General features: G+C 46.6%; 1 protein-coding gene across 50 annotated transcripts in view; it reads left to right on the top strand.

Moving 5' to 3' along the window:
- CLASP2 (cytoplasmic linker associated protein 2) overlaps positions 1–27233 on the top strand; it is a 1425897-nt gene that overhangs the window by 997693 nt on the left and 400971 nt on the right. For 29 of the 50 annotated variants that reach the window (XM_069214594.1, XM_069214559.1, XM_069214467.1 and 26 more), the window contains 2 exons: positions 21914–21976; positions 26965–27071. In XM_069214594.1, coding sequence (XP_069070695.1) covers positions 21914–21976; positions 26965–27071 — 170 coding nt within the window. The remainder of the gene's footprint in view (positions 1–21913; positions 21977–26964; positions 27072–27233) is intronic. The other 21 variants (XM_069214706.1, XM_069214671.1, XM_069214696.1 and 18 more) reach the window with 1 other exon arrangement.

Raw genomic sequence — 27233 nt, 5'->3', positions numbered from 1 at the left:
TTAGTAGGTATCACCTCAGCCAGAAGTGTGAGTGAGCTAAAAGCTCTTAGCTCCTGTTCTACCATTACCCTGACAAATTGATGTTGTGGAACAGAGCTGCTTTCTTAACTAAAGTGGTGACTGCTTTTCCACCCGAGTCAGTCTACCACTCTTTTCATTTTTTACCCTCGCCCCATCCCACTAAGGAGGAAGAGAGGTTGGATCCTAGGCGGGCAGTCATGTACTACCTGGATCCTAGCAAGGGTACGTGACTGAATGACCAGCTCTTGTTAAGAGTATTATGGTGCCACGAATGGCAAAGCGGTGCAGCAAAGAACTCTATTGTAGTAGATCATCATCTGCATCAAGATGTGCTATGAAGGAACCCTTGGAAAGAATTAGTCCTTTCCACTGGAGCTAAATCCATCACACAGCTACATAGGTACCTCTACACTCCTTTGCTAAGCGTTACTTCTAGATGATGAATTCCATAGATCCGTCTTGCTGAATTTCTTAGTATAATCCTCCATTAACCCTATAGACAGGGTATTGCTTTGTAATCTATTCTACGGGTGAGGTATCAGCGGATAGCAATATCGATCAGAAGGCATTGTTACCTACTTGCAATAATAATCTGTTTGATGGCATGAGTGGCTGTAAATGCACTTGGTGTGCATAATCCTGCCATTTAGTGTTGGGTCTGGAAGTGTGCAAGTTGTTTTTCGTCAAAAAAGTATTTTGAGTCATGAGGTATACTGTTTTCTTCGTCCGTTGGGTCCAGTCGTGTTTCACCGAGCCCTGGGTCAAGACCCTTTTTGGACTCTTTCCGTTCGTTATCCACTCCCACCTTAGTCGATATTGTTATTAAATGCATTTTCCCACCTTCTGCATTTCGAAATCTGAAATCCTTTGCATGCTGGGTCGACATGCTTGAACAAAAATGCCCTGCTGAAGAAACTGACTCCTTTCTGCTTCAGTCCAAGGTGCCAAACTAAGTACCCGTGGATCAACCTTCATCAGGTCTGCAACCTCTGTTTGTCTCTTGATCACAAAGAAGAGTGCTGCAAGTGCTCCAATCGTTTCGGTACAAAAATACCTTACGGGACCGAGGAGGATGTCGCAGGGAGATGAAGAGAAGAGAGGTCGACAACACACCCAATGTCTTTCAACATCAGGATGTTGGAGAGGAGAAGGAAGAAATTCACAAGACCTTTGTGGCTGAGTGTAGGAGGCTGGACTGGCTTGTAGTGAGTACCAAGGGGTATTTACGCCTTGCACCAGGCCCAGGTATCCCTTATTAGTGTATAGTGATGTCTAGCAGCTTAGGCTGATAGAAAAGGTAGCTTAGCAGAGCAGCTTAGGCTGAACTAGGAGACGAGTGAAGCTCCTACAGTACCACTAGTGTCATATGCACAATATCATAAGAAAACACAATACACAGATATACTAAAAATAAAGGTACTTTATTTTTATGACAATATGCCAAAAGTATCTTAGTGAGTACCCTCAGTATGAGGATAGCAAATATACACAAGATATATGTACACAATACCAAAATATGCAGTAATAGCAATAGAAAACAGTGCAAACAATGTATAGTCACAATAGAATGCAATGGGGGCACATAGGGATAGAGGCAACACAAACCATATACTCTAGAAGTGGAATGCGAACCACAAATGGACCCCAAACCTATGTGACCTCGTAGAGGGTCGCTGGGACTGTAAGAAAACAGTGAGGGTTAGAAAAATAGCCCACCCCAAGACCCTGAAAAGTGGGTGCAAAGTGCACCTAAGTTCCCCAAAGAGCACAGAAGTCGTGATAGGGGAATTCTGCAGGAAAGACCAACACCAGCAATGCAACAACGATGGATTTCCAGACGAGAGTACCTGTGGAACAAGGGAACCAAGTCCAAAAGTCACGATCAAGTCGGGAGTGGGCAGATGCCCAGGAAATGCCAGCTGTGGATGCAAAGAAGCTGCCACCGGATGGAAGAAGCTGAGGATTCTGCACGAACGACAAGGGCTAGAAACTTCCCCTTTGGAGGATGGATGTCCCACGTCGTGAAGAGTCGTGCAGAAGTGTTTTCCCGCAGAAAGACCGCAAACAAGCCTTGCTAGCTGCAAAGCTCGCAGTTAGGGTTTTTGGATGCTGCTGTGGCCCAGGAGGGACCAGGATGTCACCAATTGCGTGAGGGGACAGAGGGGGCGTCCAGCAAGACAAGGAGCCCTCTCAGAAGCAGGCAGCACCCGCAGAAGTGCCGGAACAGGCACTACGAAGTGGAGTGAAACGGTGCTCACCCAAAGTTGCACAAGAGAGTCCCACGCCGCCGGAGGACAACTCAGGAGGTCGTGCAATGCAGGTTAGAGTGCCGTGGACCCAGGCTTGGCTGTGCACAAAGAAAATCTTCGTGGAGTGCACAGGAGCCGGAGTAGCTGCAAAACACGCGGTTCCCAGCAATGCAGTCTGGCGTGGGGAGGCAAGGACTTACCTCCACCAAACGTGGACTGAAGAGTCACTGGACTGTGGGAGTCACTTGCCCAGAGTTGCTGAGTTCAAGGGACCTCGCTCGTCGTGCTGAGAGGAGACCCAGAGGACCGGTGATGCAGTTCTTTGGTGCCTGCGGTTGCAGGGGGAAGATTCCGTCGACCCACTGGAGATTTCTTCGGAGCTTCTAGTGCAGAGAGGAGGCAGACTACCCCCACAGCATGCACCACCAGGAAAACAGTCAAGAAGGCGGCTGGATCAGCGTTACAGTGTCGCAGTAGTAGTCGTTGCTACTTTGTTGCAGTTTTGCAGGCTTCCAGCGCGGTCAGCAGTCGATTCCTTGGCAGAAGGTGAAGAGAGAGATGCAGAGGAACTCTGATGAGCTCTTGCATTCGTTATCGAAGGAATTCCCCAAAGCAGAGACCCTAAATAGCCAGAAAAGAGGGTTTGGCTACTTAGGAGAGAGGATAGGCTAGCAACACCTGAATGAGCCTATCAGAAGGAGTCTCTGACGTCACCTGCTGGCCCTGGCCACTCAGAGCAGTCCAGTGTGCCAGCAGCACCTCTGTTTCCAAGATGGCAGAGGTCTGGAGCACACTGGAGGAGCTCTGGGCACCTCCCAGGGGAGGTGCAGGTCAGGGGAGTGGTCACTCCCCTTTCCTTTGTCCAGTTTCGCGCCAGAGCAGGGCTGAGGGGTCCCTGAACCGGTGTAGACTGGCTTATGCAGAAATGGGCACCATCTGTGCCCATGAAAGCATTTCCAGAGGCTGGGGGAGGCTACTCCTCCCCAGCCCTGACACCTTATTCCAAAGGGAGAGGGTGTAACACCCTCTCTCTGAGGAAGTCCTTTGTTCTGCCTTCCTGGGCCAAGCCTGGCTGGACCCCAGGAGGGCAGAACCCTGTCTGAGGGGTTGGCAGCAGCAGCAGCTGCAGTGAAACCCCGGGAAAGGCAGTTTAGCAGTACCCGGGTCTGTTCTAGAGACCCGGGGAATCATGGGATTGTCTCCCCAATACCAGGATGGCATTGGTGGGGCAATTCCATGATCTTAGACATGTTACATGGCCATATTCGGAGTTACCATTGTGAAGCTACACATAGGTAGTGACCTATATGTAGTGCACGCGTGTAATGGTGTCCCCGCACTCACAAAGTCCAGGGAATTGGCCCTGAACAATGTGGGGGCACCTTGGCTAGTGCCAGGGTGCCCACACACTAAGTAACTTAGCACCCAACCTTTACCAGGTAAAGGTTAGACATATAGGTGACTTATAAGTTACTTAAGTGCAGTGTAAAATGGCTGTGAAATAACGTGGACGTTATTTCACTCAGGCTGCAGTGGCAGGCCTGTGTAAGAATTGTCAGAGCTCCCTATGGGTGGCAAAAGAAATGCTGCAGCCCATAGGGATCTCCTGGAACCCCAATACCCTGGGTACCTCAGTACCATATACTAGGGAATTATAAGGGTGTTCCAGTATGCCAATGTAAATTGGTAAAATTGGTCACTAGCCTGTTAGTGATAATTTGGAAAGAAATGAGAGAGCATAACCACTGAGGTTATGATTAGCAGAGCCTCAGTGAGACAGTTAGTCATAACACAGGTAACACATACAGGGCACACTTATGAGCACTGGGGCCCTGGCTGGCAGGGTCCCAGTGACACATACAACTAAAACAACATATATACAGTGAAATATGGGGGTAACATGCCAGGCAAGATGGTACTTTCCTACACTGAGGAAGAGGCCTTTTCTATCAATGGCTCAAACTCCGATCTGCAAATCAATCTCGAGATGCAGGATCTTCCACATGGTCAGCGTACTGTGACTACTGACATCCCCGTCCTGCCACCTAAAAACATTTGGCTCCATCTAAGGCTTCTGGGCCAGCACTGCAAACATGCCATAGTCTGCACCAAAACCCCGATTTGGATGCCCTGCCTCTGAACTCGGCACGAAACATAAGCCTAAGCTGACCACTTTGGTGCCTAGCCGATCAGCTCCACCTTCAGCACCAACCACTTTGGCGCCAGCAGTTTGAGCACCAATCACTTCGGCACCAAGCGTTTCGGTACCAGCAGCTTCAGCATAAACTAGTTCAGACTCAAAGGTTTCCAAGCCTGCCCAGAAATCCAGCTCCAGGGCCTCAGTTGAACCCATTCTCCATAAAAAAACAAAGAGAAGCTTGATGCCAGTCAAAGCCAAATACATATACAATTTGAAGAGGCCGTTGACTTGCAGTTGCCTACGAAGATGAGGACAACTGACAAGGACACCAGCCCTTTTCATCCTACACCATCTTCTGCTCCATCCCCCAACACCACCTTCACCCTCTCCACCTCATTCTCAGGGTGACCCGCTCGATATCATCCATCTGGGGTCTCCACATTCTTACACTGGTGGACATGGGATGATACGTTTAATGCACCACAACCCTCTGATCCTTGGTCAGCTTATTTTGTTTCCCCACAACTAGATAATGACCGTGAGCTGTTCCCTGCAAGGCCGTCTTCTCCAGATGACACTACCTCCTATCAGGAGCTTATTGGCAGGGCTGTGACATACCACTAGGTCCCTCTGCATAAGGAACCCATAGAAGAGACTATTTTATTTGAGACCCTTTCACATCACATAGGGCAACACAATACCTCCCTATGCAGAAGAGTATTTTAAGACATGTGGATTACATTTTTAAAGCTTTCGCACAAGCCCATATTATCATGCCAAGGGTCAATTAAAAAAAGAAATATATATATATATGATGATCAATGGCATGTGTTGCTGCAGATACACATGCTGAGCATATGTCGGCATCTAGTGTTGTGCTCGGAGTTTTACAAATTGTTTTTCTTCAAAGGAGCTTTTTTTCGAGTCGCAGGATCGAGTGATTCCTCCTCTCTGTGATAGTGCGCATGGGCATCAACTATGTTACATTGTTTTCTTTCTGCCGTCTGGTTCGGACGTGTTCCCTCTCGCTCCGGTACTTTCAGTTCAATACTATCTGAACTTTTCTATCTTTTATCTTAGCGTCAGTATAGTTTTCGAATGCGGTTTTTGAGTAGACTCGATCTGATTGTAGCGTCTGGTTCGATTAAATGCCCTTTCGGGCCTACTGCGTTACGGGCTCATGGATCAGACTCCATTCCAATTCTGTCCTCTGTGCCACACCAAGTTCCCCTACATCGACCAGCATTTTGCTGTGTAACCTCTGCCTTTCTCCAGACCACCAAGAAGAGACCTGCGAGGCAGATTAGTTCTTTCGATCGAAGAAGACCTTACGAGATCGAAGAGTAAGGCGGTTGGAGGTGGCATCAAAGTCCACAGAGCAGACACCCGGCATCTTTGGTGAGGAACAGGTACAGGCGGCAGTCTCCATTCAAGACTCTTACTCTGACCGAGATTCAGAGGAGGACAGCCAGGTACTCCCTGCGGCGCAGTACGTGAGTACACCAGCCCCTTCCCAACAAACAAAAAAAATCACAGAAGGCCTTGGGTGTACCACTCCTTGCTAGCCATGGTTCGACCCGAAAACATATCGCCGACCGGCCCTCTGGTTTGGCGCCCGAAAAGGCCAAGACTCAATCCCAACAACAGACTGCCAAACCTGTTATGGCGTCAAGTCGAAAGATGAAGGCTTCCACTTCAGAACTGAGTTGGCCTCATACATCATCGGAGCCGAAACATCCACACACCTTTTCGGAACCGAAACATTGCAGCTCATCTTCTGAGCCGAAAACACTTTCCCCTACTGCTCAGTCCATTTTTTCGGCCTGTATGAAGAATATCGCCACCAAAATTTTGGAGCATTCATTTGGAGGCAGAAAACCGGCTTCATCTTGGGAACAGGAGGGAGATGAGACAGACATTAGACCCATTCTTGAGGTTATGGACCAAAAGCAAAGGAGGATTCAAATCCAGAAAGATGATTGCTTCTCCTCCTCCAATTACAAAGAGGAAATTAGCATTCCAGGAGTGTTTGGATGCTGGCCTTTCACCAGCGAAACTATTTAAACATAAGGAAAAGCTAAAGACCATTCAGCTTTCTCTACCACATTCTCCTTATCTTTCCTCTTCTCCACCACCTCATACTCCACCACCACCAGCTTCAACCACACAATCACATGCTTCTTCACATGGGGCTATATGGGGGATAGTATTTATAATATGGATCCCTGGGACATGTATGACTCTGACCCAATCCCACTCAATGATCTTGATTTATATCCTACAAGACCATCTCCACCTGAGGATACCACAGCCTATAATCGGGTAATTTCCAGTGCAGCCGCTTATCATAGTATTCGGATGCACTCTGAGCCACTAGAAGAGGATTTTCTATTTAACACTCTTTTCTCAACACACAAACAATACTAGTGTTTGCCAGTGCTACATGGTATGCTGAAACATGCAGATGAGATTTTTAGGGAACCATTCAAGGCCAAGGTGTTAACACCTAGAATAGATAAAATATAAAGCATCACCAACTGATCCAGTTTTCATTTCACAGCAGTTACCACCAGACTCCATTGTAGTCAGTGCAGCTAGAAAATGCTCAAATAGCCTGTCGACAGGGGGTGCTACTCTCGCTGATAAAGTAAAAAATTTGATGCAGCAGGCAAAAGGGTGGCAACTCAGGCTGCAAATCAGTGGCGTATTGCTATTTCCCAAGCCCTTTTAGCTAGGTATACCAGGGCACATTGGGATTAGATGTAGGAGTTCCTGCAATACCTCCCAAAGGAACACCAGAAAAGGGAACATCAGATAGTGGAGCAGGGACAAGTTATTGCCAATAATCAGATAAGGTTAGCACTAGATGCAGCTGATATGGAATCTAGAGGAATAAACACCAGCATCACAATTAGAAGACATGCTTGGTTGAGGTCCTCAGGCTTTAAGCCTGAAATACAAGCAGCGGTCCTTAACATGCCCTTTAACAGGCAGCAGCTCTTTGGACCGGAGGTGGACACAACCATTGATAAATTAAAAAAGGACTCGACGGTAAAGGCCATGGGAGCCCTTCATACAACACCTTTTCGGGGATCATTTCACAAACCTCAATTTAGAGGAGGTTTTAAACCACAAATTTCAGAGGCCTCTACTTCCCAGCAAAAACAGGGACAACAATATGATCCTAAGGGGATCTTTCAGGGGCTCTTATATAGTACACAAATTCAGATCCAGATGCAAATCCCCTGCCACAAGAGGTGCCTCCACCTCATCAAAGCAGTGACTTTCCCTGCACTCCCAAACAGCATTCATCTCCTCTGGGAGGAAGGCTGCAATATTTCCATCCTTACTGGCAACAAATTACAACAGATCAATGGGTGTTGTCAATTATCCACAATGGTTATTGCCTAGAACTTATTTCCACTCCACCAAACATTCCACCCCGTTCACACAGGCTTTTTCTTGAACACACTGCCCTCTTAAAACAAGAGGTAGAATCTCTTCTACTCAAAGATGCAATAGAAATGGTTCCCATCAGTCAGCAAGACACAGGAGTATATTCTCTATACTTTGTCATACCAAAAAAGGATGGTGCACTCAGACCAATTCTCGATCTCAGACCTCTAATTCAATATATTCTGTCAGAGCATTTCCACATGGTCACTTTACAGGACGTAGTTCCTTTATTCCGAAAACAAGATTACATGACAGCATTAGACCTGTCATGAAGCTATTAGGAATGATGGCATCATGCATAGCAATAGTGCCCCATGCACGTCTAAACATGAGACCACTACAACAGTGTCTCTTGCAACAATGGTCCCACGCACAGGGTTAATTACAAGATCTAGTGTTATTAGACCGCCAAACTTAAAATCTCTGCAATGGTGGAATCACACCAACTTATCAAAAGGGCGGCCGTTTCAGGAGCCTGTGCCATAGACCATAATCACCACGGATGCATCAATGACAGGTTGGGGAGCCCATCTCAACAATCTTACAATACAGGGAGAATGGGGCTAAATCCAGCAAACTTAATACATAAACCACTTGGAATTGCTTGCAGTGGTCTTAGCCATAAAAGCATTTCAACCACAGATTGTACATAAAACTGTCTTAATAAGGACAGACAACATCATAACAATGTATCTGCAAAAACAGGGTTGGGGGGGGGGGGACAATCATCCAAACTCCTAGCACAAACAATTAGGAAATGGGAAATTCACAATCACATCCACCTGCCAGCAGAATACATCCCAGGGATACACAACCAGTTAGCAGACCTCTTAGGCAAGAAGCAACAACAAATAAACGAATGGGAGATTCACCCACAAGTAATTCAACATTACTTTCAAATGTGTGGAACACCAAACATAGACCTTTTTCCAACAAGCAAAAACGCAAAATGCCAATACTTCGCGTCCAGATACCTACACCCTCAATCCAAGGGCAATGCTCTATGGATCAATTAGTCAGGGATATTTGCTTATGCTTTTCCCCCTCTCCCATTAATTCTGTTTCTTATCAATGAGATCCGTCACACTTCCCCCACTATGATACTCATAGCTCCCACGTGGGCACGTCAACATTGGTACACAACATTATTGGATCTGTCGGTAGTACCACATCACATGCTCCCAAACAGACCAGACCTATTGACTCTAAACAAGGGTCAGATCAGGCATCCCAATCCCATTATGCTCAAACTGGCAATTTGGCTCCTGAGATCATAGAATTTGGATATCTACAGCTTCCACCAGAATGTATAGACATTCTAAAACAAGCACATAAACCTACAACCAGGCAGTGTTACGCAAATGAATGAAAACGTTTTGTATATTACTGCCAACCTAAAAACATTGATCCACTTAAAGCATCCTTACAGGATATTATGTTGTTTGCTTCACTTACTGTAGGAAGTTGGCTCTGTATGTACTATTTCAAAGTAAGAAATAGCATGCACAGAGTCCAAGGGTTCCCCTTAGAGGTAAGATAGTGGCAAAAAGAGATAATTCTAATGCTCTATTTTGTGGTAGTGTGGTCGAGCAGTAGGCTTATCAGAGGGTAGTGTTAAGCATTTGTTGTACACACACAGGCAATAAATGGGGAACACACACTCAAAGACCATTCCAGGCCAATAGGTTTTTATATAGAAAAATATATTTTCTTAGTTTATTTTAAGAACCACAGGTTCAAGATTTACAAACAATACTTTAAATGAAAGGTATTTCACTTAGGAACTTTAGGAACTTTGAATTAGCAAAATAGCATATACAGTTTTCACACAAATGGCAATAAGCTATTTTAAAACTGGACACTTAGTGCAATTTTCAACAGTTCCTGGGGGAGGTAAGTGTTTGTTAGTTTTGCAGGTAAGTAAACCACCTACAGGGTTCAAAGTTGGGTCCAAGCTAGCCCACCGTTGGGGGTTCAGGACAACCCCAAAGTTACCACACCAGCAGCTCAGGGCGGGTCAGGTGCAGAGGTCAAAGTGGTGCCCAAAACGCACAGGCTTCAATGGAGAAGGGGGTACCCCGTTTCCAGTCTGCCAGCAGGTAAGTACCCGCGTCTTCAGAGGGAAAGACCAGGGGGGTTTTGTAGGGCACCGGGGACACACACAAGTCAGCACAAAAAATACACCCTCAGCGGCACGGGGGCAGCCAGGTGCAGTGTGCAAACAGGTGTCGGGTTTGCAATGGAGTTCAATGGGAAACCAAGGGGTCTCTTCAGCGATGCAGGCAGGCAAGGGGGGGGGCTCCTCGGGGTAGCCACCACCTGGGCAAGGGGGAGAGCCACCTGGGGGTCGCTCCTGCACTGGAGGTCGGATCCTTCAGGTCCTGGGGGCTGCGGGTGCAGTGTCCTTACCAGGCGTCGGGTTCTTAGAAGCAGGCAGTCGCGGTCAGGGAGAGCCTCTGGATTCCCTCTGCAGGTGTCGCTGTGGGGACTCAGGGGGGTCAACTCTGGCTACTCACGGACTCGCAGTCGCCGGGGAGTCCTCCCTGTAGCGTTGTTTCTCCACAAGTCGAGCCGGGGGCGTCGGGTGCAGAGTGCAAAGTCTCATGCTTCCGGCGGGAAACATGTGTTCTTTCAAAGTTGCTTCTTTGTTGCAAAGATGCTTCTTCCTTGGAGCAGAGCCGCTGTCCTCGGGAGTCCTTTTAGATGCAGGGTAGTCCACTGAGGCTTCAGAGGTCGCTGGACCCTGTGGAACGCGTTGCTGGAGCAGTTCTTTTGAAGGGGGGAGACAGGCCGGTAGAGCTGGGGCTAAAACAGTTGGTGTCTCCGTCTTCTCTGCAGGTTTTTCAGCTCAGCAGTCCTTTTATGTCTTAGGTTGCAGGAATCTGATTTCCTAGGTTCTGGGGTGCCCCTAAATACTGAATTTAGTGGTGTGTTTAGGTCTGGGAGGGCAGTAGCCAATGGCTACTGTCCTTGAGGGTGGCTACACCCTCGTTGTGCTTCCTCCCTGAGGGGAGGGTGGCACATCCCTATTCCTATTGGGGGAATCCTCCAAAATCAAGATGGAGGATTTCTAAAGGCAGGGGTCACCTCAGCTCGGGACACCTTAGGGGCTGTCCTGACTGGTGGGTGACTCCTCCTTGTTTTTCTCATTATCTCCTCTGGACTTGCCGCCAAAAGTGGGGGCTGTGTCCAGGGGGCGGGCATCTCCACTAGCTGGAGTGCCCTGGGGCATTGTAACACGAAGCCTGAGCCTTTGAGGCTCACTGCTAGGTGTTACAGTTCCTGCAGGGGGGAGGTGTGAAGCACCTCCACCCAGAGCAGACTTTTGTTTCTGTCCTCAGAGAGCACAAAGGCCCTCACCACATGGGGTCAGAAACTCGTCTCTCAGCAGCAGGCTGGCACAGACCAGTCAGTCCAGCACTGAACAATTGGGTAAAATACCGGGGGCATCTCTAAGATGCCCTCTATGTGCATTGTTTAATAAATCCAACACTGGCATCAGTGTGGGTATATTATTCTGAGAAGTTTGATACCAAACTTCCCAGTATTCAGTGTAGCCATTATGGAGCTGTGGAGTTCATTTTTGACAGACTCCCAGACCATATACTCTTATGGCTACCCTGCACTTACAATGTCTAAGGTTTTGCTTAGACACTGTAGGGGCATAGTGCTCATGCACCTTTGCCCTCACCTGTGGTATAGTGCACCCTGCCTTAGGGCTGTAAGGCCTGCTAGAGGGGTGACTTACCTATGCCACAGGCAGTGTGAGGTTGGCATGGCACAATGAGGGCAGTGCCATGTCGACTTAGTCATTTTCTCCCCACCAGCACACACAAGCTTGGCAAGCAGTGTGTCAGTGCTGAGTGAGGGGTCTCTAGGGTGGCATAAGACATGCTGCAGCCCTTAGAGACCTTCCCTGGCATCAGGGCCCTTGGTACCAGATAAAAGGGACATACCTGGGTGCCAGGGTTGTGCCAATTGTGGAAACAATGGTACATTTTAGGTGAAAGAACACTGGTGCTGGGGCCTGGTTAGCAGGGTCCCAGCACACTTCTCAGTCAAGTCAGCATCCGTATCAGGCAAAAAGTGGGAGGTAATTGCAACAGGGAGCCATTTCCTTACACTTACAGAAAGCAAATCTGGCATATTCATCTATCAAAATTCATTTAACAACAACATCAGCCTATCTTCAAAACAGACAACATACCTCTCTGTTTATAATTCCTGTCATAAACACTTTTATATAAGGTCTTAAAAGAGTTATTACACCTACAGTTCCACCAGCTCCTGAATGGAATCTTAACATTGTGCTCACAAGATGGGTCCACCTTTTGAACCCATACATTTTTGCGCTCTTCAGTTTCTCTCATAGAAGGTTGCTTTCCTAGTAGCAATTACTTCCTTAAGAAGAGTAAGCAAAATTCAAGCATTCACCTTAGAAGAACCCTTCTTCTAAGTACACAAAATAGTACTTAGGACACATCCAGAATTTTTACCCAAAGTGGTTTCACCATTTCACTTTAATCAGTCAGTGGAATTGCCAGTCTTCTTTCCACAGCCAGATTCAGTTGCTGAAAGAGCTCTCCTCACTCTTGATCTTAAAAAAGCTCTCATGTATTATTTAGACAGAACAAAAAACTTTAGACAATCTCTACAACTTTTTGTGGCTTTTCAACAACCTCATAAGGGTAATCGCATTTCCAACACAAAAGGATGATGGACGGAGTGCTAAAAAACACAAACACTCACCCCAGTCACACATCTGGGTTTAATCCGTCGTTCTTTTGCTAAACATGCCACCCCAGATCGGACTCAGCCGTATGCAAATCCGTCTTGACCCTGTTCCTCAAGGGAACAGTCCAGCCCTAACTGCCAGGCCAGGTCCTCCCTGGACCGGAAACCAGCATCCTGGGACCGGTTTCTGGGTATCACCCTTCATCAGCCAGGCTAGCTTGAATCCAGTGTCACAAGACTTATGAATCTTCTTTTTGAACCACTACATAATTGCTTTCTCCTTTATTTTGGAAGGTAGCTTTTCTCATTGCCATCATTTAACTCAGGCTTGTCTGTGAGCTTCAGGTGCTAAATTTGGAAGAACCTTTCTTCAACTTCATATAGATAAGGTGATACTTTATACAAACCTAAATTTGCTGCCATTATCCCACTTCCACCTTAATTAATCAGTGTCCATGATCCACAATCTGTTGCAGAAAGTGCTCTTCATACATTAGATGTCAAAAAAGCTCTTATGTTTTATATTGACAGAACTAAAGAATTTTATAAAACCAAACAATTTACTGGAAAAGCCCATATCTGATAGAGACTTCTAGTTGCAGATTCCTTACCTTAGAATTTTCCCCCAGGCGTTAGACTGGATCCGGAGATTTTTTCTTCGAGCAATACCTTGCGCGTCAGTAGGTGGCGTCAGTCGACTCCGTAGGCGTCGTAGTCGCCGTGATGACGCCGGGAGTAGTACATAGACGCCGCGCTTGCGCAGTGATGTCAGTTCTTTTCTTTCCGCGCCACACGCCGATCCGAGAGAGAGCTACCCTTTGCTATTTTTTGGCCGAATTCGACCATTTTGTCAATATTTTTTGGTGTGACCTTTGTTGCGTCGTGGATGTCCCCGAAGACCGGGTTCAAGCTGTGCAAGGACTGCCACCGCATGATGTCGGCGACGGACCCTCATCGTGTCTGCCTGTGGTGCCTCAAGGGCGACCACGACCCAAAGTCGTGCTCCGAGTGCCGGGCAGTGCATCCGAAGGCTTTGAGGAAGCGGTCCCTAAAGCTGATGGTGGCCCAGCACTCGACTCCGTAGATCCCGATCTCGCCCGAGAGGAAGGTCTCAATCAGTCGCGGAGCCACCACCACTCGTCTTCTTCGAAATCTTCGGGTCAAGGTAAGAAGTCGAAGAAGTCCCATCACTCTCGGACTTCACCCCGTCGCTCGGGCGACGCGGGACGAGCGTCCACGAACTAGGACTCTAGCCTCCGAGCCTACATCTGGGTCCACTCCGTGCTTCCCCGAGTTTGCAGGAGCGAGCCCCGCCCAACTCAAGGAGTTCTACGAGGCCATGCGCCTCATCTTTGGGCGTGCCGACCCCGATACGGCGCCTACGGGCCCAAGGGGCTTGGCTGAGGGGCCTTCAGGTTCGGCGCCGGTGGCTTCGGCCCCGGCCACCGAGGTAGCCTACGGATCTGCACCGACGCCGGTAGCACAGTCGAGACCTTCCCCGGCGGCGGGCCGTTTAGCGACGCTCCCAACGTCGGTAGTGCCCACTATCGACGTCGACCCTATTCTTATTCCCGACGACCCGGAGTCAGAGCGGCGTCGGCCGACGCCGCCATCGGCTTCGGTGGGCTCCATTCGCCCGATGTCGGATTCTGACCCATTTTCCTATGGGTACGGATACAGGGAGGAATTGGAGGGGTCCCTGGACCCTTATGAATACCAGGCAGACCCTACTATGGACTGGGCACAGGACTTGGGCGAAGCCAGTGGTCTTGATACTTCTCCTGACTCTCGCATGTTGTCTCCTCCTACCGTGGCTATGGCGGAGGGAGCTACCTCCTGGTATGGTGGTTAGTAGGGCAGCTGAGGTCCTTGGCCTTGAGCTACCTACTGTCGAAGTCAGGTCTAACCTCCTGACGGAGGTGCTTCTGCCTGGGGCTTCTACAATGAACCCCTTCTCCCATTTAATGAAGCTCTCACTAACGTCCTTTTGGGTACATGGTCCAAACCCATCACAGGGGCTCCTGTGAACAGGACTATCGCTCGCCGCCATCGGCCTGCGCCGAATGACCCGAAGTTCCTGTCCCAACATCCTAGCCTGAGAGTCTTGTTATCCAGGAGTCCTCTTCTTCTGGCGCCTCCCCTTCCGCACCCCCTGATAGGTAATCCAAAAGGCTGGAACAATTTGGTAAGAAGTAATTTTCTTCCTCCATCATCGCGCTGCGGTCCGTGAACACCGCATGCCTTCGGGCCGTTATTCCCACTCCCTGTGGGATACGGTTGCGCAAGTCCTGCCCCAGATACCGGAGGAGGCCCGTGCTATCGTCTCCCAAGCAGTCAAAGATGGGAGAGACGCGGCGAAGTTCACAATCCGTTGTGGGCTGGATACGACCGACTCTCTGGGCAGATCGGTTGCTACGACAGTGGCCTTACGGCGCCATGCCTGGTTACGTACTTCTGGCTTTTTGGGGGATGTCCAACAGTCACTCATGGACATGCCCTTTGATGGCACCCGTCTCTTCGGAGACAAAGCAGACTCGGCATTGGAGAGGTTCAAGGAGTCCAGGGCTACGGCTCAATCCCTTGGCCTTTCTGCCGCCACACGCCCCCCACAGTCTGCTTTTTGTCCCTTTCGTGGCCACAGAAGGGGCGCATGTCGCGTCCTCAACCCAGCCATTGGCCATGCACGCTGGACAGGCTATGCGTGACGGGGGGCGCCGAATCCCACGTGGTCGTGGGACAGGGAACCAGAGGTCTGTCCAGTCACCTCTGCCCCCGCAGCAGCCTCCAAACCTTCCTAGTCCGTCCCCTCACTCCCGCCCAGTAGGTGGCAGAATCTGCCATCACCTGCCCCACTAAGAACATATAACCACGGACGGGTGGGTTTTGCAAATAATTCAGAAGGGCTACTCCCTCCCTTTCGAATCTCCACCACCACACATGCCACCATCCTTCCATCCCCTTTCGGAGGATCATTTGGTGCTTCTCCACCAGGAAGTCGCGGCTCTCTTGGCCAAGGGAGCTATAGAAAGGGTCCCTGTGCCAGAAGTAGGTCGTGGTTGTTATTACCACTACTTTCTCATACCAAAGGACGACAAAGGCTTGGGCGCTATCCTCGATCTTCGGGACCTGAACTACTTCCTCAAGAAGAAGTTCAAAATGCTCACCCTGGCTCAGGTTCTGTCTGCCTTAGACCCAGGAGACTGGATGGTAGCGTTGGACTTGTAGGACGCTTATTTCCACATCCCTATCCTGCCTGCCCACAGACGTTACCTACGATTCGTGGTAGGTCACGAGCACTTTCAATTTACGTGCTCCCTTTCGGCCTTACCAGCGCCCCTCAGGAGTTCACGAAAGTGATGGAGGTGATTGCAGCTCTTCTGCGCAGGTTGGAGGTCTCAGTCTTCCCCTACCTAGACGACTGGCTGTTGAAGACGCCTTCGCCCCAAACAGTGGTCTCCCATCTCCAGACTACGGCGAACCTCCTGCACCAGCTGGGGTTCACTATCAACGTGCCGAAGTCACACCTAACTCCCTCTCAGACGCTCCCTATCATCGGAGCAGTTCTGGACACAGTGCGCTTTAGAGCTTATTCTCCCCAAAAGCGAGTCCAAGACATTCAGGCTATGATTCTGATCTTTCAGCCTTGGTCTTGGGTTTCGGTGCGACAGAGTCTAAGGCTGCTGGCCTCTTGGCCTCCTGCATCCTACTAGTAACACATGCCAGGTGGCATATGCGGGCTCTGCAGTGGGACTTGAAGTTCCAGTGGGCACTGTATCAGGGGAATCTCTCCGACATGGTCCAGATCTCAGAGTGGACTGCGAAAGACCTGCAGTGGTGGCTTTCGAATCCCAATTGGGTCATTGGCAGATCCCTCTCCCTTCCCCACCCAGATCTCTCTATAGTGACAGATGCGTCGCTTCTGGGTTGGGGCGGCCACATGGGAGAGGCGGAGATCCGAGGTCTCTGGTCTCTGGCGGAGTCGGGACTCCACATAAATTTGCTGGAGCTCCGAGCGATTAGACTTGAGTTGAAAGCATTCCTTCCCTCTCTCAAAGGGAAAGTGTTGCAGGTGTTCACGGACAACACTACCGCCATTAGGTACTCCAACAAACAAGGCGGGGTAGGACCCTTTGTCAGGAGGCCCTACGCCTCTGGACTTGGCTGGAACATCAGAACATTACCCTGATGGTTCAACATCTGGCGGGCTCTCTCAACGCCAGAGCAGACAAACTCAGCTGCCGACGCACTGTCGATCACGAATGGCGTCTCCAACTGGAGATGCCGCAAGGTCTCTTTCTCATGTGGGGAGAGCCTTGGTTAGATCTGTTCGCCTCTGCAGAGAATGCGCAATGTCAGCTATTTTGAGCATTGGAGTTTCCAAGACGGCACTCTCTCAGCAACGCTTTTCGTCTTGAGTGGAACTCCGGCCTCCTTAACGCCTTCCCGCCTATCCCTCTTCTGCCCCGAGTTCGCAAGAAAATCAAGAGCAACCGGGCCCAAGTTATCTTGGTGGCTCCTGACTGGGCTCAAAGAGTGTGTTATCCAGTGCTATTGAGCATGTCCATCGATCCACCACTCAGAATGCCTCTTCGGGCGGATCTTCTGTCGCAGCAGCAGGGGATGGTCCTCCACCCGAACCTGTCCAACTTCCGCCTTCATGCGTGGAGATTGAGCGGCAACAGTTGACGGCATTTGCCCTTCCACCCGAAGTCTGCAATGTTATCTTGGCAGCCAGGCGTCCCTCTACTAAAACTGTATATGCCTGTCACTGGAATAAATTTGTGGCATGGTGCACCAACAAATCTGTTGACCCCCTATCTGCTGCTCTTTCAGAGGTTCTTCTATTCATTCTTTCCTTAGCCCAGCAGGGCTCTGCATTGGACACCCTTAAGGGGTATCTTTCTGCCATTTCCGCCTTTCTTAGGCTTCCCGATCAGCCCTCACTCTTTAAATCTCCTCTTGTGAGTAGGTTCTTAAAGGGGCTCACCCACTTATTTCCTCCCACTCCCTTCATCATGCCTCAGTGGGATCTTAATCTTGTGCTTACTTTCTTGATGTGTACTCCCTTTGAGCCTATGCATAATTGTCCCTTACGGCCATCATTAAAAACTGTCTTTCTCAACGCCATCACCTCTGCTCACAGAGTGAGCTTCAGGCCCTTTCTTCAAAGCATCCATACTTGTCCGTACACCCCGACAAAGTGGTGTTACGCACTAAGGCTTCATTCCTTCCTAAGGTGCTTACACCGTTTCATGTAGGCCAGTCCATCACTTTGCCTACCTTCTACGCACCCCCACATCCTTCACATGAGGAGGAGAGACTCCACCGTCTGGACCCAAAAAGAGCGTTGGCGTTCTATCTCAATCGTACTATACTTCCGTGTGGACGATCAACTCTTTGTTGGCTATGTGGGTGCGAAGAAAGGGAATGCGGTGCAGAAACGTACCATCTCTCAATGGGTGCTTCTTTGCATCAAAATATGCTACGCTTTGGCGAAAAAGAAACCTCCTAACGGCTTGCGGGCTCATTCTACCAGGGTCACTGCTGCATCCACTGCGTTCGCACGCGCAGTTCCTATCCTGGATATCTGTCAGGCAGCTACGTGGGCGTCTGCACACATTTGCTAAGCATTACTGCCTGGACAGTCAGGTCCGTCGGGAGGGCTACTTTGGACATTCGGTCCTGCAGGACTTTCTAGTATGATCTTAGTTCGCAGCCCACCACGAGGATGGCATTGCTTGGGTATCTATTCTAAGGTAAGGAATCTGCAACTAGAAGTCTCTATCAGATGTCCAAGTTACTTACCTTCGGTAACGAAATATCTGGTAGAGACATATTCTAGTTGCAGATTCCTTACTGCCCACCCATCCTCCCTTTTTGCGAACTCATTTCTAGGGACAGGGATTCCCCCCTTTCAGGTCCTTAGCTCCGGCACACCAATATCAGTGTTATTAGCGGCTCTACGCTCTGGCGTCGAAAGTCGTTAAAAGAAACTGACGTTACTGCACGAGGGCGGCGTCTATGTACTACTCCCGACGTCATCACGGTGACCACGATGCCTGCGGAGTCGACCGATGCGCAAGAGTATTGCTCGAAGAAAAAATCTCCGGATCCAGTCTGACGCCTGGGGGAAAATTGTAAGGTAAGGAACCTGCAACTAGAATATGTCTCTACCAGATATTTTGTTACCGAAGGTAAGTAACTTGTACTTCTAGATCAGGCATTGCTAGGTGGATAGCTAAATGTATACAAACATGTTACATTAAAGCCAAAAGAATACTCCCTTCACCTCCTAGAGTGACATTCTACTCGTAACATAGGACCTTTGATGACTTTACTAGGTAACAAACCTATAGCTGACATATGTAACACAACTACATGGTCCACACCACACCACTTCACTAAGCTTTATTGTGTGGATGTCCTAGCACGCCATCTGGCTAATGTGGTTAAGGCAGTGCTACGTACACTTTTCCAAACAACTGAAAGACTCACAGGTTAGCCACAGTTTTCCGATGGTACTGCTTTTCAGTCTATGCAGTCCATGTGTATCTACAGCCACACATGCCATCAAACGGAAACTGTTGCTTACCCAGTAATCACCTGTGTGTGGCATGTAGTGCTGTAGATTCACATGCGCCCACCATCCTCCCCGGACACCTGTAGCCATTGCTGTTCATTTGCTTTTCATTTTTATTTACATCTGCATGGACATCTCTTTACTTACACTTAATCTACACTACATTCACACCCTCCTGCAGGAAAACAATCTAACAATAGAGTTGATGCCCAATCGCATTATCAGCAAGAGGAGGAGTTACTGTACCTCGTGACGCTAAAGGCTTCTTTGAAGAAAAACAACTTGCGACATTCTGGACCCAAAACTAGATGACAGAGTATGGAGACCATGTGACTCTATAGCACTCAGTGCCACAAACAGATGCTTATTTGGCAAATAACATTTTCCTTCCGGTGGATACTCTACCTGTAGATTCTGCACCAACCATCCCACCTCCCCATTTGATGGATGAGTATTAGGCAGAGCTAATAAGATCCCAAGATTTAATTTGTTAAAGTAATACTTTATTGATGCCAATCCATCCGCTTGCCTCAAAGGCTTGGAAAAATGGATGGAAATTGATGTTGCACCCAAGTGGGTGCTACATGGTTTTGGTGATCTGCTTCCACTGCCTACTCCATTCTGAAGCCTGGGATTATTTTACAGGTGATGAATCTGTTGGGATAGAGTATTCACCAGAAAGATCATTTATGCAGGTAGGTAACTTTTTCTCCTCTGAGGCAGTCATAGATATAGTTTGACAAGGGCAAGATGGGTTACCCGAAACCAGAATGTTCCATACCATAATCACAATTTCTGATTTCATATAGAAGCTGTAGCGCTTCCTGATGATCAAGTAATCAAATGCACTTATGTGTCTCATCTAGCAGCAGTAATAATGCACTTACATTTTTACACAAGGTTTCTGAATGTTGACCGTTTATTGTATAACATGATGACAGTGAAATTAGTGTGTTTTTTTTATGACTTGAGATTAGATTTATCTGTTTGTATTACTTGGTGAGGACTCGATGACGGTCAGATATGTATTGGGATCTAAAAGCATAGAATCATAAGAGGGTTTACTGTTTGTTCGCATCCCATCATTTACACTGTTTATCTCCTTAAGCAACTTCTCTTAGCGTAGTCAATGAGCATAACGGACGAAAGGCGAAGCGATTTCCAGGCAGGAGTGTTTGATATTAGATACACACCTCGCACTGCAACCTTGAAGCACCTGGCAAAGTTTAAAGCTGATGCTGTCCATTGGGCTTGTATGAATATGTCTACATGACACCATCGGGCATTAGGTTGTTTATTGTGTCCCCCTTAAAAAAGTCTGTGCTGTGACTGGCAGACAGTGCACCAAAAAGCTAGTAAAGGGAACGAGTTGTTATGTCTGTGGTGGAGAAACTAAATCTTACCCCAAACAGTGTTATACCTGCAAAATAATTCAAATGTTGCATTAAGTCGGTAGAGAGTTTGGGTTGCCTTCCGAAGTGATTCCCACGTTTGCCTTTATATCTGTTTATTGAAGCTTAGGTTTCCTTTCATCTCTGGTTTACAGAGGCTGTCTTTTAGTAGTTTATAATGATTAGAAAGCTAGAACCTGTTAGTAAGCTATTAGTTATGTTCTGAAGTTAGCAAAATCCAATATTTCTCCTGACACATTCAAAATGTTCGTTAACAGAGCTGGTTCAATGTATTGCTAAGAGCTTGTCAGAAAGTCTGTTTCTGAGACTTTAAAGTGTGATTATTTTTGCCTAACATTTTCAAGGTAATCTCTACCTAGATTTAAATTGATATTGTTAAGACTATGATAACCAATTTGGACACACCGCTCAATACCTTGTTGAAAATGGAACTGTTACTGAATTCCTCAGTTACAACCCGTTTGCTGAGTAAGCAGTGCCCCGTAATCTGCCCCAAAGGTAGATTTAGATCACAAAATAATCATAAAATTAAGAAAAGCCAAACAAAGCTCGAGCAGACAATAATTGACCTTTATTGACACGCTTAATTACCCCAGTGTTCTGAGCAATGTAGTCGATTGAATGTAGAGCTTCTATTGTATATGTTACGGATGCCTTTTCGCAAGAAAAAATATAAAATGCTTCATTGTAGACCACGAAAGTGGTTAAAAACTTCTCAGCTGTAAAATCAATATTTTACTTGGCTTTTTAGTATGTGTGAACTGACATCAGATGGTCATCTGGCAGGGTGAGAATTATGGATTCGCATTGTGGATCAGTCCTACTAAGTGCATTATGGAGATTCACTTCAGTTCATCCTTAGTATACTTTTTTTAGCAGTCAATATTGGAATTTCTCTGCACTGTGCTTAATGGATAAGGACCGGTGGTGCACCCTATGATTTCACCACAGTAATCTAAAGCATCACGAAGCCTTGATATTAGGAGATTCCCAGTATCAACTGCTAAAATCACTGAAATGTGAGTAAGCTGAGCTGCAGACATTACCGAACTGTGAGTAAATAGAAGTGCTTCTGTCATAATGCATTGGACTGATGAAGCATGTGAAGATTTGAAACACTCTAGTAAGATGTTATCAAGATGAATTTTGAGGCGAACAGTTGGTTTGAGATACCCACATCACATCCCTTTTTGTCAGCATACCGAGCTAACCTGTACTATGTAGAAATGCTGTCTATCTGATGCTATGTCTCTTAAGCTGCATAGCTGCTCTTCTTGTTTCCTTGGTAACAGAAAGGGTTTCTGTGGTCCTGTAATTGCAGCCTCCAGACATCACTCCAGATCCACTGGTGCGCTCTCCACCCCAGATGTGTTTGGGGCTTCAGGTGAACGATGAGTTACACTTCAATACATATCTGTATGGTGATTCCATTTTTGTACCTCATTATGATTTCATTAACCTTCTCCTGCCCAAAGATGGATATTTGTTTTGATTTTTGTCCTTCCCGCTATATTTTTGCAATATTTCATCTAAACTAGATAAGTTCAGCATGGACCGGCTTACATTTTCCATGAGTTTCACATTTTTATAAAAAAAAATTCATTTACTCGCAGGCTATTTTTTTATCCTTAGACTTTCCTTGAATTTAGTGCATGCTATTCCTTTTCACAGTGAGATGTACTCATTTGTGTGCTTTATCATTCATTTTCAATGACATGATGTTAAATCTACAACGCAACTGATGCTCATTCTGGTTATGTGTGACGATTACGGTTAAATAAGATGTACGGCAGATCTATGCAGTCAAAATACATTTGGTAATGCTTGTTACACCCCGTGAAAGACAGGCTTTTCAATCTTGACTTAATGAGCAAGGCAGCTTCTTCGAAGTATTTGAACAAAATTAATTGGGTGTATACCTTATATGTACTGCGAATGAACTTTGCACAGAGCAGAAATCGCATACATCTTCCTTTGTATGAGTTGAGATTGTAAAACTATTAATTTGTAACAGCTTTTGGCTGTCTTTCTCCTAAATTACTGACACTTCACTGTTTAGGCAATGGCAAGGGTTGTTTTCTTGGTAATTATGCACTTAACGTTACTTAGACATTTTCTTTTTGGTACTTTCTTATTTGGACGGTAGGCAGTGCATCTGTTCTTTTAACCATTAGCTGGTTCATTTAAAATGCATTTTTGTTTATTGATGCTTCATTTATAGAACTTGTCCTCGTCCTCTCTAGTGCCTACCAGTGATTTATTGAACATTTACATTTCTTTTCAGCACAGTTTGTCTATAACAGCTGTCCATTTTTTCCTTGTTACGATTTACAAAATAGAGCTTTGTGGAAATTAAAAACAATTTGTAATTAACCTACTCTCCATTTCTTTGTTTCTCCTGCATGTATCAGGGGTAAAATGTCTATGTGGTGTCTTTATTTCTTAAAAGTCAAATTTATAGGACACTGCTGCACTTCTTAAACCAATATGATGTTTGGATGTACATTTCTGTCATTTGTTTAATTTTCAGTGTTGGTGCTTCTATGTGCTCCCAGAACTTGCAGTCATACAACTGGCCCACTCATACCACTTGCTGTTACTTTATTTGCAGAAAAGATAAAACTGCCACCACTGTTGAAGGGCTCGGAAAGACAGAGAGAGGGGCTGCAAGAGAATTTGTATTGACTTATTTCCTGGTTTAATGGTGAAAGCCAAATATTAGGCATCAGTTCCTTTTTAGTCTATCTTCAAGATCATATGTACTTCTGATGATCAAATTAATTACTAGTGATCCTTAAGTTGTTCCTTTGTTTGTGCTGCTGTTCTGAAAACCACAAGGTTCTGATGGATACCTGCAGATTCCTTCCCCCAGAATGCTCCCCTGCGCATTTCTGTGGCACTGTGCAGCTCCACATTGGCCCGCTACCCCTATGTGCTGATGTCTTTTCATTTCTTTATGTGACTTCCAACGCAAACCATGAGCTCCACATTACTATTTCTGTTCACCTTTGACGACTTCTAAAAGTTAATTCTGCTATTCTGAACATAAAGAGAAGGCACATGAGCACCGTGAGTTGAGTCATTCACCCTTGAGTTCGCTGGTTGTGGAGCTGCTTCCTCAGGTGATCTGCGTTCCTTGAGTTTCTTGGCCCATTGGTGAATCCACAGCAGATTGAATCTCCAAAGTGGACATGCTGTATATTTTTTTTGTCATTCCGGTTCTCTTTGGCACGCCTTCAGGGCTCTAGGAACCACAGGGTCCTCAGGCCTATTACCGCCAGCCGATCTATCCTTGGTGCTGTCTTGCTCCTTGGAACTCAGTTCGGGGCCCCCTACTGAAACCAGTACAGGCTTTCTCTCCAGCGCTAACACCTGCACTGGTCCCTTCCACATAGACATGGGTACCAGAGCCTGAAGAGGTTCTTGTTCTGATGTAAAGGTCGGACACTGAACTGACCTGACCTCGAGCTCTATTGATACCTTACTACAAGGTTGGAAAAGCGCAGCCGGTAGTCATGCACCCGGCACTTGTGCCTCTTTCAAGTTGTACATGCCAGCAGTCTCAATAACCTTTTGGCTCCATTTCACAGCAGGCTTCGCACCATGATAATGATAATGGTGATGGTGATGGTGATTGCTTTCTCCTCCTCACTGCACAGATGTTGCCTTTTATATGGATTTGCAGGAGGCCAGTGAGTTTGAAACCTCTCCTGAAGCACAGCTTGACTCGACAATAAGGCCACCTACAGTGCAAATTGCCTCCTTTGTAATGATGGTCCAAAGGAAGCTAAGGTGCTGAATTTAAAACTGTTTTCAGGCTAGATCAGAATCCCTGACAGAAAGTTTGCTGCTTGAGGCTTCCATTTCTGAGCTTTTACTTTAAACAAGACCCTCACTTATAACTTGATAGCCACTTGATTAAGACCCTGTTTCTGCCCACTGGAAAATAGACAGGTTGGCAGGCATCACAATCCTGATTCTCTTAGCCAACATCCTAACCTCCTAGTGGCTTATCCTAAAATGGAATGAGAGAACACATGGCAACATCAGCCAAAATTTCAGTGCTTAATTTATCACCCTACCATTGCCCTTAACTTCACCCAAAGGAAACCTAAAACATTTGCAACCAAATCTCTCATTAAGAGACTTTATCTGCAAGGCAACCTCAGATCTCTTTCCCTCCCAGATACCATCCAGAAAGATTCAAACAGCATTAGCTTACAGTCACATGTCAACACAGTTGTCTACTACTGTTAGCCTTGCTGGTACTATTCCTCTACCCCTGTCCCTTCCGTGCAAATTCCTTCCTCAGATACACTAATTCCCACTTCCTCACTTATGTTCCCCTTGTCATGTGAAGGAAAACAAGAATCTAGTTCACTCAAAATGTGACGGATCTCGTGAGGAGTGCAGATGTAATGGTCCTGTCCTTTTCCTCAACTGACCCAGACTGCACAATAGTTTCCTCCTTTGTGGACAAACCATCCATGCCACAGAAGAAATCCAAAACGCTTTGTGCACTGTAATAATATCAGAACCTACTCCAGACAGCAATCAAATTGTTCAGTTTTTCACCATCTTGAGGGGCATGGGAACCAAAACTCGCAAGTTGACAGCGAGGTTGTGGTTTCCAGGTACTCCACTCTAGCCTTCGACTACTCGGAGCATGGACTCCATACTCTCAGAATTAGGCAAAGTCTTATCCCTTAATCTGCAGCAAAGAGATCTCCTTCTCAACCTCTTTCCTTTGGCTTGTAGAGTTGCTTAGTCCTGGTTCCACCTTCATCTTTCTGTCTGCCTTTAATTGTCTCCAGCTAACCTTAGGATGCGGTCCTTAGCTCCTTCATCACTGCCACAAGCATAGACTGTCTAGGATATACACACATCTTCCTCCAGAGCATGCACAATTCCAATTCCAGGGCCTTTGAGGACAGAAATATCCTACCTCCATTTAACTCTGGCCTTCTTCAGGGTCGACCAGCTTTAGTTAAATGCCCCCTCATTCTGTCTTGCTATTCAGGACATTAGAGGAGGCATTCACAGAGCCGTAGAACCCTACATTATCAAGAGAGCAGATTTTTCACCTGCTGTAGCAACAATTATGCCCTTCATTGAGCCACTGCTAAGCTGAGCAGTAGAAAGACAGGAATGTCGTAGTTCCCCTCCCCCATGTTGGCTTCACAACCTCAGTAACCAGGATCACACTGCTGGCTCACTTAAATTTCACCCATCTCAGCAAGTTGGTGTTACCATCCCTGTACTTCCATTAGCCTGCCACATCCCCAACACGGGGGCTGAGAAAGGATTTGGCTGCTCTTCAGCATTGCTTGTCTGCCCCTTTCTCAAGGTACCTGTAGCTCACAGATGTTACAGGTATCTTAAAACATCCAGAAATTTGCACTGACATATGTTTCATATACCTGCAAACCTAGTTTTAAGTATATATTAATTGAGATTGTGTTGTTGGTCATTGGATGTCTAAACAGCATCGCAATTTTGGTGCCTACTGAAGATTCTGCTCTCTGCTTAGAAAAACCTGTTGAATAATCATGACTTTCAAATGTGTGTGTAATCCCTCAAAATGCCTTAGACATTTGAGACTTTTCTAAATGTTTGGGCTGTTCCTCATTAGAATGTATCAAAGCACTGTGGTTGACCATTTTGTGTGATTCCACTCTCCGATTGCTGTAATGCAGTAGATATTAGGCAAAAGTGTTACTCATTCAGGGAGATGTATGTATTTGACGTTGAGTCAGAGAGTGTATAAGGTTTACTCTCCCTTGTATGGTGTATGAGTTTCAGCTGATCAGTTCCAGTCTACATCCACAGCAAAGAAAAAAACAATATTTTTCAGCCACCTACGGTCTTTCTGTTAATGGTCCCATCATTAACGTTGGTGTTGAAAGAATGAGGGTGTTTTTCTTTACAGGCTGTTTTAGACCAGAATACCCATAAGTCAACAACCATTTCCTCATTTCAGAACCTGCTTCTCTTATTCTCCAGGCCATCACAGAGCCTTATGACAAGCTCTTACAAATAGTTAAGTCTGCTTGGTGTTCTTTATAAGAGTTTCCCTGGCACAAAATGGCTTCAGTTGAAGTCTTTGTCACAGACGTGGATACATTTAAAGCTTTGTGATTTTTAATGTACTTAACACTTCTTTCATGGTCAATTATAATGAGTGGCTATTTTAACAGAATGTAAGCCAAACACAAACTCAAGCCGATAAACACACACTGTCTCTCTCCCACTTCCTCCTGTGCCTTAATCTCTTTCCCCAGTGCAATCAAATGATGCAGTCCTGATTATAATGTTTAAATGCACAGTTAACTGTTTTGAAATAATCATTTGTGTTATGTTGCGGCACCACAGGTACTGGATACAGCATCAGCCAACAAAGCAGGCTGTCTTCATCTGTAAGCGCCATGCGGGTTCTAAACACAGGATCTGATGTGGAGGAGGCAGTAGCAGATGCTCTGGTAGGTTAACTTACTTGTATTGCTCTTCTAATTTTCTGTGCTTTTAGTTTTCTTTTTTTGTGTGTCTATATTTTGCTTTATTATTTACATATATTTAGAATATGCAGATGAAAAACATTGATGTAAAACATCTACGTTTTTGAACAAGATTAATTTCACAGG

Source organism: Pleurodeles waltl, chromosome 2_1, assembly GCF_031143425.1.
Source record: "Pleurodeles waltl isolate 20211129_DDA chromosome 2_1, aPleWal1.hap1.20221129, whole genome shotgun sequence".
In the NCBI taxonomy this organism is placed as follows: Eukaryota; Metazoa; Chordata; class Amphibia; order Caudata; family Salamandridae; genus Pleurodeles; species Pleurodeles waltl.
Note: the sequence above shows the minus strand (reverse complement) of the source record. Positions and strands in the feature narration are given on the sequence as shown.